At 48.2% G+C, this 13,928-nt stretch overlaps 1 protein-coding gene across 1 annotated transcript in view; it reads left to right on the top strand.

Annotated features, from left to right (window-relative positions):
- The window catches only part of LOC144825245 (uncharacterized), a 123,056-nt gene extending 109,504 nt beyond the window's left edge, over positions 1-13,552 (top strand). Inside the window, exon 4 of the mRNA XM_078684083.1 lies at positions 13,284-13,552. Coding sequence (XP_078540209.1) covers positions 13,284-13,351 — 68 coding nt within the window. The 3' untranslated portion in view covers positions 13,352-13,552. The remainder of the gene's footprint in view (positions 1-13,283) is intronic.
- Positions 13,553-13,928: the final 376 nt, after the last annotated feature.

Below are 13,928 nucleotides of genomic sequence, written 5' to 3'. Positions count from 1 at the left end.
GCAGTCTAGTTGTTTGTTTCCCAGCCATCCCAGCTTTTGGAGTGAAAACCTGCCACCCAGGGTGCTCTACTCCTCCCCCTGAGCCAGTTACAACCAGTTTCCCCAGATGCTTCTAGAAGCTTCTGGCACTGTCTGGTAGTTGGGGTGAGGGACATATAAATAGGGGAGCTGTGCCAACATGTGCACAGTCAGAGCATGGACATGAACGTGAGGGGACCTACTGCCAAGGTCAAGACTTAATGTGGTTGAGTTTGAGCTCAACCACATTAAGTCTTGACCTTTTCATACACACTTCGTTACAACCACAATATTTTTCCGAGTGTTAATTCATATAATCACCACACTAAGACGGCCGACATTCTTCCTCACGGTCCGTCTTTTGTTTCATTAGCCTCACGAGTGAGTGAACAATCACCCGATCAGGAAGTTCATACAACCCGTACAATCACCATTCTAAGATGGCCGACATTCCCTTTCTTTTTTTTTGGGTCCGTCTTTAGTTTTATTAACTTCACGAGCGAGGGCACAACCATTTGAACATTAGAAACAAGCTTCACTGCCAGAGAAAGTCCACGACTGAAATACGTTTTCACAAACGGTAAGAGGACAGAACCTTGGGCTTCACACTCTCCGGCACTCGTATAGGCCAGCGTCGGTTCACTGTTTTATGTTGCTTAACAGCATTGATTTACAGTTCACGCATCGCATGTATTAACAACTTTGCGAAAACAGTTGTGAACACTTTTATATTTCCCCACTCGTTTTACACCACTGGCAGTATATTATATTTATAACACTTCAGTACACCACTGCGACGGTCCTTATATACACTCGTTCAAATTCTAAACCAGGCACGTTTTCACCTTCAATTTCACGCCGGACTAGTTGGATTTATTGTTTCACTAGTACGCAGCTCACTCTACCCTGAACGCGGAGGCACATATATGTTTTATACCGCTATAGTTGATCAACGGTTCATCTGACAATCGAGACAGTCGCCATAAAATAATGCTATGTAATATGGCAGTCATCCACAGTTTGCACAATATTTTTGTTTTTAGTTCACACCACTTCGAGCCACTTAATATTTATCCTGCTGGTCTATGGGAGGACAAACTGTCCTGATGTACATTTTTTTTTCAATTACATATTGAACTCACTTCCCCTGATGAAGGGCTCAGTCCCGAAATGCATAGGGATGGGAGACATATTGTATAACTCAATCAACAAATATGTGTAAAAACATTATCTGAAGAAAGAAAATATAACATATTCCAATGCAGAAATTGTGATGTAACAATGATGACAACGCATTAAAAGACAAACAATTGGTTTGAAGAAAGCAAATACAAAGGTTCATTGTTTTCATTTTAAGTGGATAATGAATGCAGATCACCAGGAATGAATACGTTCTGCAAGGAGTGCTAGTTGCTCACTTTGCCACTGGATTCAAGCAAGCCGGGCTGAAGACGGCTGGAATGCCAGAAACCGGTCCTCGGAAGCTTGTTTCCGGTCCAGGGAAGGCATGGCTTGGCAGTTCGGGCTGGACTGTTCCCATGAGGCACAGGGTCAGACTGATTTGCATATAGCCATGTCTGAACTGGGGTGGCAGAGTGGGCTAAAGAACGGTGATGGATCAAACCCAGATCTTTTGACTGGCTGTGAGTGTTTGATTGGTTCTGATGCTCCGTCCATCACCACCCCCTTTTGTACCGCTTTTGGCCGCCATAAGTGTGGCAGGGTATGCTCAGACGTGAGTTCCTTGCTCACTTTGCCACTGGGTTCAAGCAAGCTGGGCTGAAGACGGCTGGAATGCCAGACACCGGTCTTCGGAAGCTTGTTTCCGGTCCAGGGAAGGCATGGCTTGGCAGTTCAGGCTGGACTGTTCCCATGAGGCACAGGGTCAGACTGATTTGCATATAGCCATGTCTAAACTGGGGTGGCAGAGTGGGCTAAAGAACGGTGATGGATCAAACCCAGATCTTTTGACTGGCTGTGAGTGTTTGATTGGTTCTCATGCTCCGTCCATCACCACCCCCTTTTGTACCGCTTTTGGCCATCTTAAGTGTGGCAGGGTATGCTCAGACGTGAGTCCCTTGCTCACTTTGCCACTGGATTCAAGCAAGCAGGGCTGAAGATGGCTGGAATGCCAGAAACCGGTCTTCGGAAGCTTGTTTCCGGTCCAGGGAAGGCATGGCTTGGCAGTTCGGGCTGGACTGTTCCCATGAGGCACAAGGTCAGACTGATTTGCATATAGCCATGTCTGAACTGGGGTGGCAGAGTGGGCTAAAGAATGGTGATGGATCAAACCCAGATCTTTTGACTGGGTGTGAGTGTTTGATTGGTTCTGATGCTCCGTCCATCACCACCCCCTTGTGTACCGAGGAGTGCTAGTTGAGCACAGTGTTATTGAATTAACAGTGTACTTTTCATGACTTGATCATTCAACTCCTCGTGATCAGAAGGAGCTACCCACCAGCCCCCAAAAATTCAAGAAACAAGATTAATTGGTTTACACGGAATGAACCACGAAGAATAAAAAGTGTGCAACACACTACCACACATTTACGCTTATGGTGATGCCATGATGTTTCCATTGCAGGTGTTCCGGTCTAATGCCTAATGTCATGCCCTGACGTTTTTATTGCAGGATTGAGACTGATGGACTTACCTTTTTTTCCTTTGTCCTTCGCAATGGTTCTGGCAGCGGCCCGATTGGCCCTGCCATGTATATAATTCCCCTGTAAATATTGCCTTGGCGCCAGTTGGCGCAGTATAGAGATTACTGTGATGACTATCGTATGTTAGACACAATACAAAAGTTATTCTTACACAACCTTGTGTAGCGTCTCTTTTTGGAGTGTGCCTTGTGTGTCGCCTCTGTGTACTGCGTGGATGCTTTACACATTTACTCTGGAGTTTGGACAGCCCGCTCTGCACCACGCTAACCCATTTCTAACATTGGTGTTCAGCGGTGTGATAGGACTTGTGTTTGCGCAGTACCACAGTGACAACTGGTTGCACTGCAAACTGAGCAGTTAAAGTAATCACAGTTTTTTTGGGAAATATTGTTTTTCCTGATTGTATTTCCTCCAAAAAGTGTAATTTTTTAATTGTGTTCCCCTGTTGCACTGTGGGTGGTGTGTCCCAGGTGTACCTCGCCAGGATGGGTTAACATACAATGAGGATCACCTTATGGAGTACACAGAGCAGGTAGTGATGGATTTCTGCAGAGAGAGAGGGATGCCCCCAGTAGGCAACATTCGCAGGAAGTTGTTTCTCTATGAGGCCCTCAGGAGGGGGAACCCTTAGAGCCCTGTGGGGTCCTTTCCGATTACCCTCCGCATATTTAAAGGGTGGATGTGGTGGAGACCAGGAGGAGGACTCTGAGAGTGAGGGTTCTCGGTCCATAACCCTGCAGGATGGAGAAACTGACGAGGAGGAAGAAGTTGGCAGGACGGAGATGCCAGTAGCTAATGAGGACACCATAGTCAGGGAGTCCCGTGCTGGGTCCAGTCCCGGGGGCACTGCCCCATACCTTTCCCTGTCCCCATAAGAGGGGGTGGATATGAGGGAAGAAAGTGAACATCAGCTGGCATTGGAGAAGCTCAGGTTGGAGCACGCCAAGGAGTTAGCGCAGCTGAGGGTGGAAGAAAAATGGCAAGAGACTGAGAAGGTCCTAGCGCAGGAAAGGATGGCTGAGGCAGAGAGGGCTTTTGCCAGAGAGAGACTAGCTCGGGAGGGTAGGTTGTCCCCTGAGAGTGGTTTTTGTGGTCTGGATTCACCGGTGCGCGTGGGATCCAGTGGTGGCCGCGAGAGTGAGTCCAATGTAGGGAGTCCCAGAGCCCCGGAGACGGTGCCTGATTCCCAGGAAGATGGGGACAGGTTGGAATTTAGGGACAGGGGAAAACTGTCCCAACAGTCCTGGGGGGTGTTTGTGGATGTGTGTTGGACTGCATTGGAGGATTGGGTGGTGGGTAGCGCAGTGAAAGATTGGGAAGGGCTGTGCCATGTAGTTATCAAGGAGCACATGCTGAGGAATTGCTTCCCAAGGTTGCATCACCACCTGTTACAGTGTGGGTTCTCCGACCCCATGGAACTTACACGGGAGGCAGACCTCTGGGTGAGTGTCAGGAAGTCTGAGAGGGCATTGGGGAGTGATCCTGAAGAGAGTGGTGCAGGGATCTTCCGACCCAGCGAGGCGGAAGAGGGGCAGAATAGCCCAGCTAGGCCCCGGGTTAGTGAGAGGGTTGTAGGGCATCTCAAGGAGTGAGATGGGGAGGTGTCCCGAGGTGCCCCAACCACAGTCTCAGGGCCTGGAGAGTTCCATAAGGGAACCCCTGGTTGGAAGCCTAGGCTGTCCTGATGTGCCACCCAGTGAAGGGGAGCTCCTAGTGTCAGGAGAACCCGTGGCATCTGTAATCCGAGCTCCAGAGGTTCGGGGGTCTGCTCAGTCGCAGGGTTTAGATCCTGGGCTTGGATGCCAGGTTCAGGGGTTGCCTGACCTGGAGGGAGGGGTGTTTGTAATCAAGGTCCCTAATGGTTTGACTTCCAAGGGTACTTCTCCAGGTGGGAGGGTGCGGGAAGGTCTCGCCTCTGGCACCGGCTCAGCCACAGGGCTTAGATCCTGGGTTGGGAGGCCAGGGACAGGTACTGCCTGACCTGGCGGGTGGACATCTGTAAGCAGTGTCCCCTCAGAATTGTCCTCCAGGGGTTCTACTCCAGTTAGGAGGGTGTGGAACTCTGGGAGGGGGTCCAGGGGGAGGGAGGACTCGCCCCTGGCACCGGTGCAGCTTAAGGGTTTAGACCCTGGGCTGGTGGAGCAGTTGGAGGGCCATGGCCCTGGACGAGTGAGAGAGTGGTGGTCTGAGGGTGCCCCGCCTAGGAGGGGAGGCTGGAACCCCAGAAGGAGCGGTAGGGGAGGAGAGCCTCACCCCTGATTGCTGGTCAGCCTGAGGGTGCGGATCCCAGGTGGGAGGACCAGTGGCAGTTTGGAACTGCACGGAGGAGAAGAAGAGTGGTCAACGGGTACTACGGGCCTAGGGCTAAAGCCCCCCACTCTGTGAGAGAGCAAGGGCCAGAGACATCTGGATGGCCTAGGGTCTGGTTCTGGCCACAACCAGCTAGAGAGCACCAGTTGGGTGGTTTAGTTGGTCAAGGGAGATTGGAGAGAGGGAACCATCGGGTTCCAGAGTGGCAGAGAACCTGCGGGTGCTCCTGTAGTTGTAGGCCTGCGCCACGTTTTCTCACCCCAAGCCAGGAAGCCCATCAAGACATTGATCGGTCCGCCCTGGCTTTTGGCTGGGGGAGAGTTGTGTTGCACTTGGCCCTTTGTCCCCTGAATTTTTTTGAAATACAAATGTTAAATGTGACGCAATGGTGTGTGCACCTGTAATTCCCCCATTGTATGAAGGCACCTTGGTAAAATGTCGCTTTTAAAATGGACGCCATGGCTGTGTGGCTGTGCCGCCTGAATGAGGTGGGTTAGCAGTCTAGTTGTTTGTTTCCCAGCCATCCCAGCTTTTGGAGGGAAAACCAGGCACCCAGGGTGCTCTACTCCTCCCCCTGAGCCAGTTACAACCAGTTTCCTCAGATGCTTATAGAAGCTTCTGGCACAGTCTGGTAGTTGGGGTGAGGGGCATATAAATAGGGGGACTGTGCCACCATGTGCCGAGTCAGAGTGTGGACATGAACGTGAGGGGACCTACTGCCAGGAGGTATCGCCACATGGGCCTGTGTGCTGGCCCCTGAGCCCATCTGTACCCCTCCCCTGTCCACAGGGCAAGTGACAGCCCACTGCTGGAGTCCAGGCTGCTGTACCAGGAGGAGTGCCACGTTACAGGGGATGATGGTTCCGAGGAGCTGCTGTCCTGTACTGATGAGTACACACTGACCCCGGACCTGGCCTAGCACTGCCTGCCTGCTCTCCTGCCCTAGCGCCTCGTGAGAGCTACAACTGTGCTCTGCCTACTGACTAGCCCCTGAAGAAGAAGAGCACTAAACTGGACTGGTCTGCGCTTCCCTGTCTGCTATCTAGCGCTTGGTGAGGGTGGCGCTCTATACTGATTGCCCAGAAGAAGAGGAGCACCTTTGACTGTGCCCAGAAGGAAGTGAGGAGTGCGACCTGTTGTCCCCATAGCCTTTGATGGGACCTTGTGCCTCACGAGCGCTGTATATTACTCCCCCCAAAAAGAAGAAGGAGGAGAGGAGCATGAGCGCTGTATCTGGTGGGCGCTATACTTGAAGTGATTGTGCTCCCGCCTGCACCCCTGCACAAGGAGAGCACTTAAGGGGTGTTGCCAAGAAGAAGAGGGGAGCTGGTGGCTGCAGCGCTGGGCTGTGAAAGCGCTATATTTCTAATACCCACATTGTGGGCAGTGGTAACGGGCGGGAGCCTACCCCACGTATTGCCGCCTCATGCATAATTTATGAGCGGGTACCCACCCCGTGTAGTGGCGGCACGTTGCATGCCTTCGAACTCAGCGGGTGCCCACCCCGTGTAGTGCCGCCCTTTCGCTGATTTGAAAACCCAGCGGGAGCCCACCCCGTGAGCCCACCAGGGGCGGGTGCCTACCCCGCAGCTACATTCTATCTCTCACGGCAGATGCCTACACCGCCGCTCCAAAATCCATGAGAATTACCGCTGCTGGCCCGGGAGGTGCAAAGCGCGGACTTCCCCGTGACGTCAGGGGAGCTGCGCTGGGATTGGCACCGGCGAGAGCACCCAGAGGAAGTCCCGCCCCGTCGGGTCGGAAGCAGGAAGAAATCGAGACCTTGCCCCAGGAAGTCAGGAGGAGGCGGAGGTGTGGCGGGGCTCCCGTGGGGATGAGGGAGCCCCGGTTGTAGAAAGAGACCGGAGTGGGAGCCCACCCTGCCGGTCAGTACCCCCGCAAGTGTCGCAGCACCGGAGGATTTTCCCGGGTAAATATGGGAGTGGCGCTGGTGTCGGCGGGGCTCTCGTGCTGGAGAGGAGAGCCCCACATGTCCAGAGCAAGAGAATTGTCCGCGAGTCAAGAGCAGACCAGAGGACGGGAGCCTACCCCGCCTCCGCGGTAGAGGAAGATCCAGTGAGTGACTCGCGGGGCCCCCAGGTGGGAGGGACAGCCCCGCGGACGCGGCGGAATATCTGTGCCTAGAAGTTGTTCAAGGGCGTACGCCGGCAGCCTGTCAGCTGACCAGGAGTCCCGGCCTGAGGAGACGGTCGAAGCCTTCCCGGAGAGCCTGGTGAGTGAGGCATTAAGACTCAGTTGCGTGGTGGTTGGGGGGGTGTCGGACCCCCCCGGCGTCAGCATTCCTGGGAGGGCTGCTCCAACCGGTGGTCAAGACTGAGTTGTTTCCCATAGCGGCCCGCTGGACGGTGGCCGCTGCAACCTTCTGGGAGTCCCGGGGTGGGGCTCCAGAGACACTGTAGGTGCCCATGACTTGTTTGGATATAACTACCCCGCTGGACAGTGGGCAGTTGCCACGGTTGGGACATTGTTAATTCGAGGGTTCCAGGAGAGGGGCTCCTTAGGAGCAGTGGGGTCTGGATGAGCTGGCTCCATTAAAGAAGGTGAGGGCCAGACCTAGAAGAACTAACGCCTGGTTCCCTGATCATAAACTCCGCTGTAAACAGGCGGAACGACTTTGGAGGAGAGAATACAAGGAATCAGATAAGGTAGCATATAAAGTGGCCTTGCAGGAATACAAGGTCCAGTTGAGGAAAGTCAAAGCCCAATTTCTGGCAGATACGCTGGCCAAGGCCTCTAACAAGTCTCAGGCCTTGTTTAAATTGGTCGACAATCTAGCCAATCCGTCTTGTACTGCACCAGCCATCCCTGTCTCTCAGGAATTGTGCGACTCTTTGGCTTCTGCGTTTGAGGAGAAGATTAGGACAATCCTGAACGGACTGCAGATTTCTGGTCAGTCCATATCATCTTCATCTTACTCTGCAGAACCCCTCCGTCTTGCGGGCTCTAAGAGGGATTATAATCGGGAGGATCTCCCTCTGCTGTCTTGCTTTCCCACTCCTTCATTGGAGGAGTTTTGTCTTTTGGCTAATGGCGTATCCTCAGGATCACCACTTGATCCTATGCCACATAAGATCTGGAAGGCATTTCAAGATGAGTTGTTTCCTCCGCTTCACACCATCTGTTGCCAGTCATTGAATACAGCAGTAGTTCCAGATAGCTGGAAGTTGTCTATAGTTACACCATTGCTGAAGAAGGTTTCTTTGGACCCTTCTAGCCCGGCCAACTATAGGCCCATTTCGCTTTTACCATTTGCAATTAAAATTGTTGAGAAATGGGTCACGAGAGCATTATCCAGCTTTCTGGAAAGTAACTCATGCCTGGATACATCTCAATTCGGCTTCAGGCCGGCTCACGGCACTGAGGCTGCATTGGTCACCGTGTTGGACGATCTACGAGCGCGTGTCGACATGGGCAAGTCAGCATTTTTAGTGCTGCTTGACATGTCTGCCGCGTTCGACACGGTGGATCATGCAGTACTATTGAGTCGTCTTCAGAGCATAGGAGTAACTGGCTTGGCCTTGAGATGGTTAACATCATATCTCGGCAACAGACAGCAGGCAGTGGCGTTACCACCTTTTCGATCTGCCGTACGACAAGTGAATCAGGGTGTCCCCCAGGGGTCAGCGATCAGTCCGATCCTTTTTAATCTTTATCTGCGACCCCTGGTAGACCTGATAAAGTCATTCGGCATATCGGTCATCAATTATGCCGATGACACTCAATTGATTTTTTCATTTGAGGGCACAAAGGCAGTATCAAAGGACACCTTCCACTGCTGTATGTCGGCAACGGCAGAGTGGTTGCGAGCCAACTCGCTTCAATTCAATGGATCTAAAACGGAAGTTCTTCACTGCTCTCTAGATCGTACCCCTCGTCCGCTTCCGGACGATTTCTGGCCTATTTCCATCTTAGGTACGGTAGAGGCCGCTGAATCGGCCCGTAATCTAGGAGTTCTGTTTGAACCCAACCTGCAGCTTGACGCCTCTGTGAATAGGACTACGGCGACATGTATGGGCTTACTTCGGGCCCTACGTAAGATCTTACCGCTCCTTCCCATAGAGTCCAGGGCAGAGGTAGTGCGCAGCTCTATTCTCAGTCGATTAGATTACTACAATGCGCTACTTCTGGGAGCCCCTAAAACCTTGATCTTAAAGCTGCAGAGGATCCAAAACATGACGGCCAAATTGGCTCTATCCCGCCCTCGCTCCGCTTCTTCTTCCGCAGCATTGGCTGATCTTCACTGGTTATCTGTACAACAGAGAATTGCCTTTAAGGCTTTGTGCCTTGTTTTTAAGGCTCTGCATGGACTAGGACCGATACCGCTCCAAAATCTTTTTTCCTGGTATCAGGCCACCAGACTACTGAGATCTTCCTCCGCGTTTTTAGTGACGGTCCCTAGGATCAATAGAGTGAGGATGGGTGGCCGTGCTTTTAGTTTCACAGCTGCTACTCTTTGGAACACCCTCCCGCTGGCGCTGAGGAGTAGACAAGATCTCATTTCTTTTAAAAAGGATCTCAAGACCTTTCTGTTCCCTAAAGTAATGTAATGTGGTCTATCTGTGGGAATGATGTGGTCTCAGCGCCAGGATACCCTTTGGGTGGCAGCTGCGCTTAATAAGCAATAAATACATACATACAACGTATCATAGGTACAAATTGATCATTTCTGTGGTTTCATACTCCCTGATACCTATCAGGTTCCTGTAAGCTGTATATGCTCTTTTAGTAGAGCTTACTTCTGTCTCTAAGGCAAGATCCCTACAAGTGGTGTAAAAATCATTAAATATAGGACTTATCTGGATAGACCTACATTACTCTCTGCTATGTGCCTAACTGCATAGGACAATTGTTCTAACTGTTCTGTCTATTTATCTTGTGACAGCCCGGTCATATTATATATGGTCTGGTTCGAGTAACGACTTAGGTAGCGTTCTAGTTGTTTTTTCCGTGTCTATAATAAACCGGAAGTAGTCTATATTGCGGAAATACCCGGGTATTTCCTTTGGATTCAACTTATACCGTAAAATTGTAACAATGTAAAAATGAATTCTGTTAATGTATTGCGCATTATACATGGCGCGAGTTCGGGCAGATACACTAGTATCGCTCTAGTTGTTATTACCGGTAGTAGTCACCATTACGGAAATACCCGGGTGAATCCGGACATGACCCGGAAGACATTGGGGAGGTAGCGAGCGTGGTGATGTGTTTTGCGCCGTTATTTTGTAAAGTATAAATAGAGCATTGCATGCCATGCAGATTGTTTAAGCTGCTGACTGGTTTCGGAGGCGTCGGCCCCGTTCTTATTCATCGTGTATTGGGTAAGCGTGAGGTCGAAGCTTTGACACCATGGGGTTATAGCTTTCTAATTCTAAACTGTCTATGCCAAGTATACTTAGTTGTATTTTTTGGTTTCTCATCCCGTATCCAGAGAACACCACCGGATTCGGGGTGTCGTGGATGAGGACATCGCTATTCCTCGTTCGTCTTTTTAAGTAATACCGCATCATCTTACTGGGTGTCTCTGCCCCAAGTCACTCTCTGGCACCCCTGTTTGGAGGTACAATAGAGGATATTTCCTTGGCATAATGATTATTTTTATCTATGCAATAACCGCTCAATACATATTTATGCCACTGTTTTGAAATTATGTTGTTTCAGTAAATCGGAATGTACCGAAAGGGCGTATGATTGGGACTTGATACAAGCCTACCTTCATTTTTAAGTATTGCTTCTATACTCTTCTAACGATCTTTGAGATGCGATTAAGGTTAGCAAAAAAAATAATACGTTGATAATAGGTCTTTTGACATATCTTTCCAGATCGCTTTAGAGTAATTGAAAAGAATCACAAGTCTAATCCTTAGACTGTGCTATCGTGAACAAGGATGATACCCACCGGATATTAGGGGGTGTTTTTTGCGGTATGAATGTGAATTGCGAGATTAAGGTATGTTTAGTGTACTTGTAGAAATAATATGATATGTTTTTACTTACATGTGGTGTTTATTCTTATACTTTGTAACAACAGACTGATAATGGATAAAATGCGCAGCATATATATGTTTTTCGGGAGTGGTCTTTTATTGCTCCTGTTGTTTATATGAATACTATGATGATGATGTTTAGATTAACACACATATATTTCTTGTGATCAATTGATGCTGCTATATTGAAGATTGAGGACATAAAGTGTTCATATTGTCTGTATCTATATCTGAATTCCCTTGGTATGGGGTTATCAGTTGGGGAGCCACTAGTGTTGTTGTTGTATGTATGAATTGACTTTGGATAATGTCATAATGTTTTATTACGTGGTTAATGTGTCACCGTACAATTTGGTGGCATCCCTGTATTTTGTGCACACCTTCGGTGCTCGAAGAAACAAGCTACCACAAAGATGAACGTTTCCAAAATTTAATCACATTTCATCATTGGCTTCATGATTTCTTTCAATGTGAGTTAATTATTCTCCTTTAGTAAGTTATGCATTTCTTTAAATAGCTCCAATGCATTTCGGGTGGTGGACCCTTCATCGGGGAGCTCCTGTGAACAACATTAAAGAAGATATAGCTCAGAGGGTGTGTGCATGTTATATGTAAAATTCATGTAACATGCAGGGAGGGTTGGTGGGATGAGTGATCGACTCATAACAAGAATGTGAATGGGGTCAAGAGGCGTGAATTCCATGGTGCTCGTCGTGTTGACATAAAAGGTGGTGGCAAGTTCATAACTTCGCTTAGCTAAGTGCTCGGAGGTGCAATTACGTGCCTAGATGCGGTAAAGAAGAGAGTATACGTGTTTGAGACTCACGTGTGTCCGGTGTTGCTGGGCATCTATGAGAAATTAGTATGACGGAATATTAATAATTGTGGACCGGGTCGAATTTCTACTGGTGCAATGTGCGCCTATATGGCTCTATAATCCGGTTAATCGTGCAACACTTACTCGTGGTTGGGGTGTTCAGCGTCTCAAGCTGCGTCTGTGTCGGCGTTTCTCCTCCCGGGAACCAGGAAGTGAGTGGGTGGTTACGAGAATCCGAGTGATAGAAATAGGAAAAAGACTGGGGTGGCGGCCATGTTGAGTGAGTGTGTTATGCCGAAGGATTGGAAAAGTGTGCTAACCGGGTGATGTGAAGTTACATAGACGATCACAATTAGTAAAAGGAAATAATATTAGTAATGGTGGAATTGGGTGGATTGCCCAGAACGTGCAAACATAAGCTGGATGAATGAACAGTAGCACTGTGGGAAGGTCTGTAGGCGACATACAGCACCATACATTGGTGCATTTACAGGTAACATGCAAATTCCAAACGATCGTTCAGTCCCATGGGCTTCATAGATTGCAATCTAAAAATCCATGCCATTTCTCTTCTTAAGAGTTCTTTGTTGTTGTCTCTGCCTTCAACTTTTCCAACGGTTTCAAGTATCAAAAATTTGAGTTGTGAGACGTTGTGTCTGGATTCTGTGAAATGTACTGCCACATTAGATCTAGGATTTTGTGGTCTGATGTTGGACTTGTGCTCGTTAATGCGAGTCTTTATTTTCCTCTCCGTTTTTCCAATGTATATCATGCCGCATGGGCATTTGATCAGATATATGACGTTCTGTGTGTCACACGTCGCAGTAACTTTCAGTTTGACTTCGTGTCCCTTCATGGGATGATTTATGGAAGTGCCCTGGATAATGCATTTACAGTTCCCGCAGTTCATGCAAGGTTGGGTGCCTTTGTGATTACTTCCGGTGGGTTGGTTTTTGCTCAATATTTCTTTGATGTTCGCATTGCGCGTGTATGCGAAAATGGGGTTATTTTGCAAAAGTGGTACCAAAGTCTTGTTCAGCTTTTAGAATTGGCCAGTGTCTCAAAAGGATTTTTTGTATGCTATGCTCAGAGTAGAGAACTTGGATACCAGGACAATTCTGTCTTCATGTTTTTTAGGAGTTCTTGTGAGCACTTCCTTTCTAGTGGCTGTTCGAGCTCTTTCTTTTGCCTTCTGTATTGTGTCCTCGGGGTAACCTCTTTCTTGAAACCTTCTGCCCATTTCGTTCAAACCTGTTTCAACTTGTGACTGGTTCGAGATGATTCTTTTCACCCGCAACATTTGGGATATTGGTAGGTGCTGTTTCAGCGACCCTTGATGGAAACTAGTATATAGGAGTGTTTTATTAAGAACAGGGTCTTGCAGAATACAATGTGAACATGTATGTAAAAAGATGACTTTGTTTTTGCTCAGAACTGGCACTTAAAATTCTTTTATATTTTTTACAGGCTTGCTTGTTGTTTTTAATCGGATGGTTCAACTAATTATCCTGATGAAGGTGCTGGCTACTAATTAATTGCCCACCGAAACGCATTGATTCATAAGAAACGGAGAACTACTTTGAGTTTTGGAAGACGACAAACCTTATGGAATACTAATAACAAATATTGGTTTTGATCTTCGATCTACCTTTGTAGTTTTTCATTGTTAACAGGAATTTTTATTCCTTTTTATTCCTTTTTCTTTCTGTCCCAAATATTGGTTCTTGCTTTTTTACTTTTATTGTGTATAATGTCAATGTATATGTGATTTCAATTGTACTAAAAAAAATGTTTTAACGGATATGCCTAATACAAGCCTGAGCTGGTCTTAACTTGTTTAATAAATTGTGTAATTTTACTATAACATTTTTTCACATTGATTGAATCTGCATTTCCCTATGTGTTGTGTGAAAATGTTGCATTAGTGCTTTGTGTTGATATTATTGAGCTGAATGAATGCCTAGGTTTATAGTTACCAAAGGGGAACTTATTTTCTGACATTTGTCGCTTGGTACCCTACTCCTTTGGGTTATTGGGTCCCTCTCTTTTAATAGAGAGTTACTGACAGGATTAACATGTTCTTGTTCATCCTACGTGTGATTGTTGTTGGGT

Source organism: Lissotriton helveticus, chromosome 3_1 (genome assembly GCF_964261635.1).
Source record: "Lissotriton helveticus chromosome 3_1, aLisHel1.1, whole genome shotgun sequence".
NCBI lineage: Eukaryota > Metazoa > Chordata > Amphibia > Caudata > Salamandridae > Lissotriton > Lissotriton helveticus.
The sequence above is the reverse complement of the archived record's forward strand: the minus strand, read 5'-3'. Positions and strand labels throughout refer to the sequence as shown.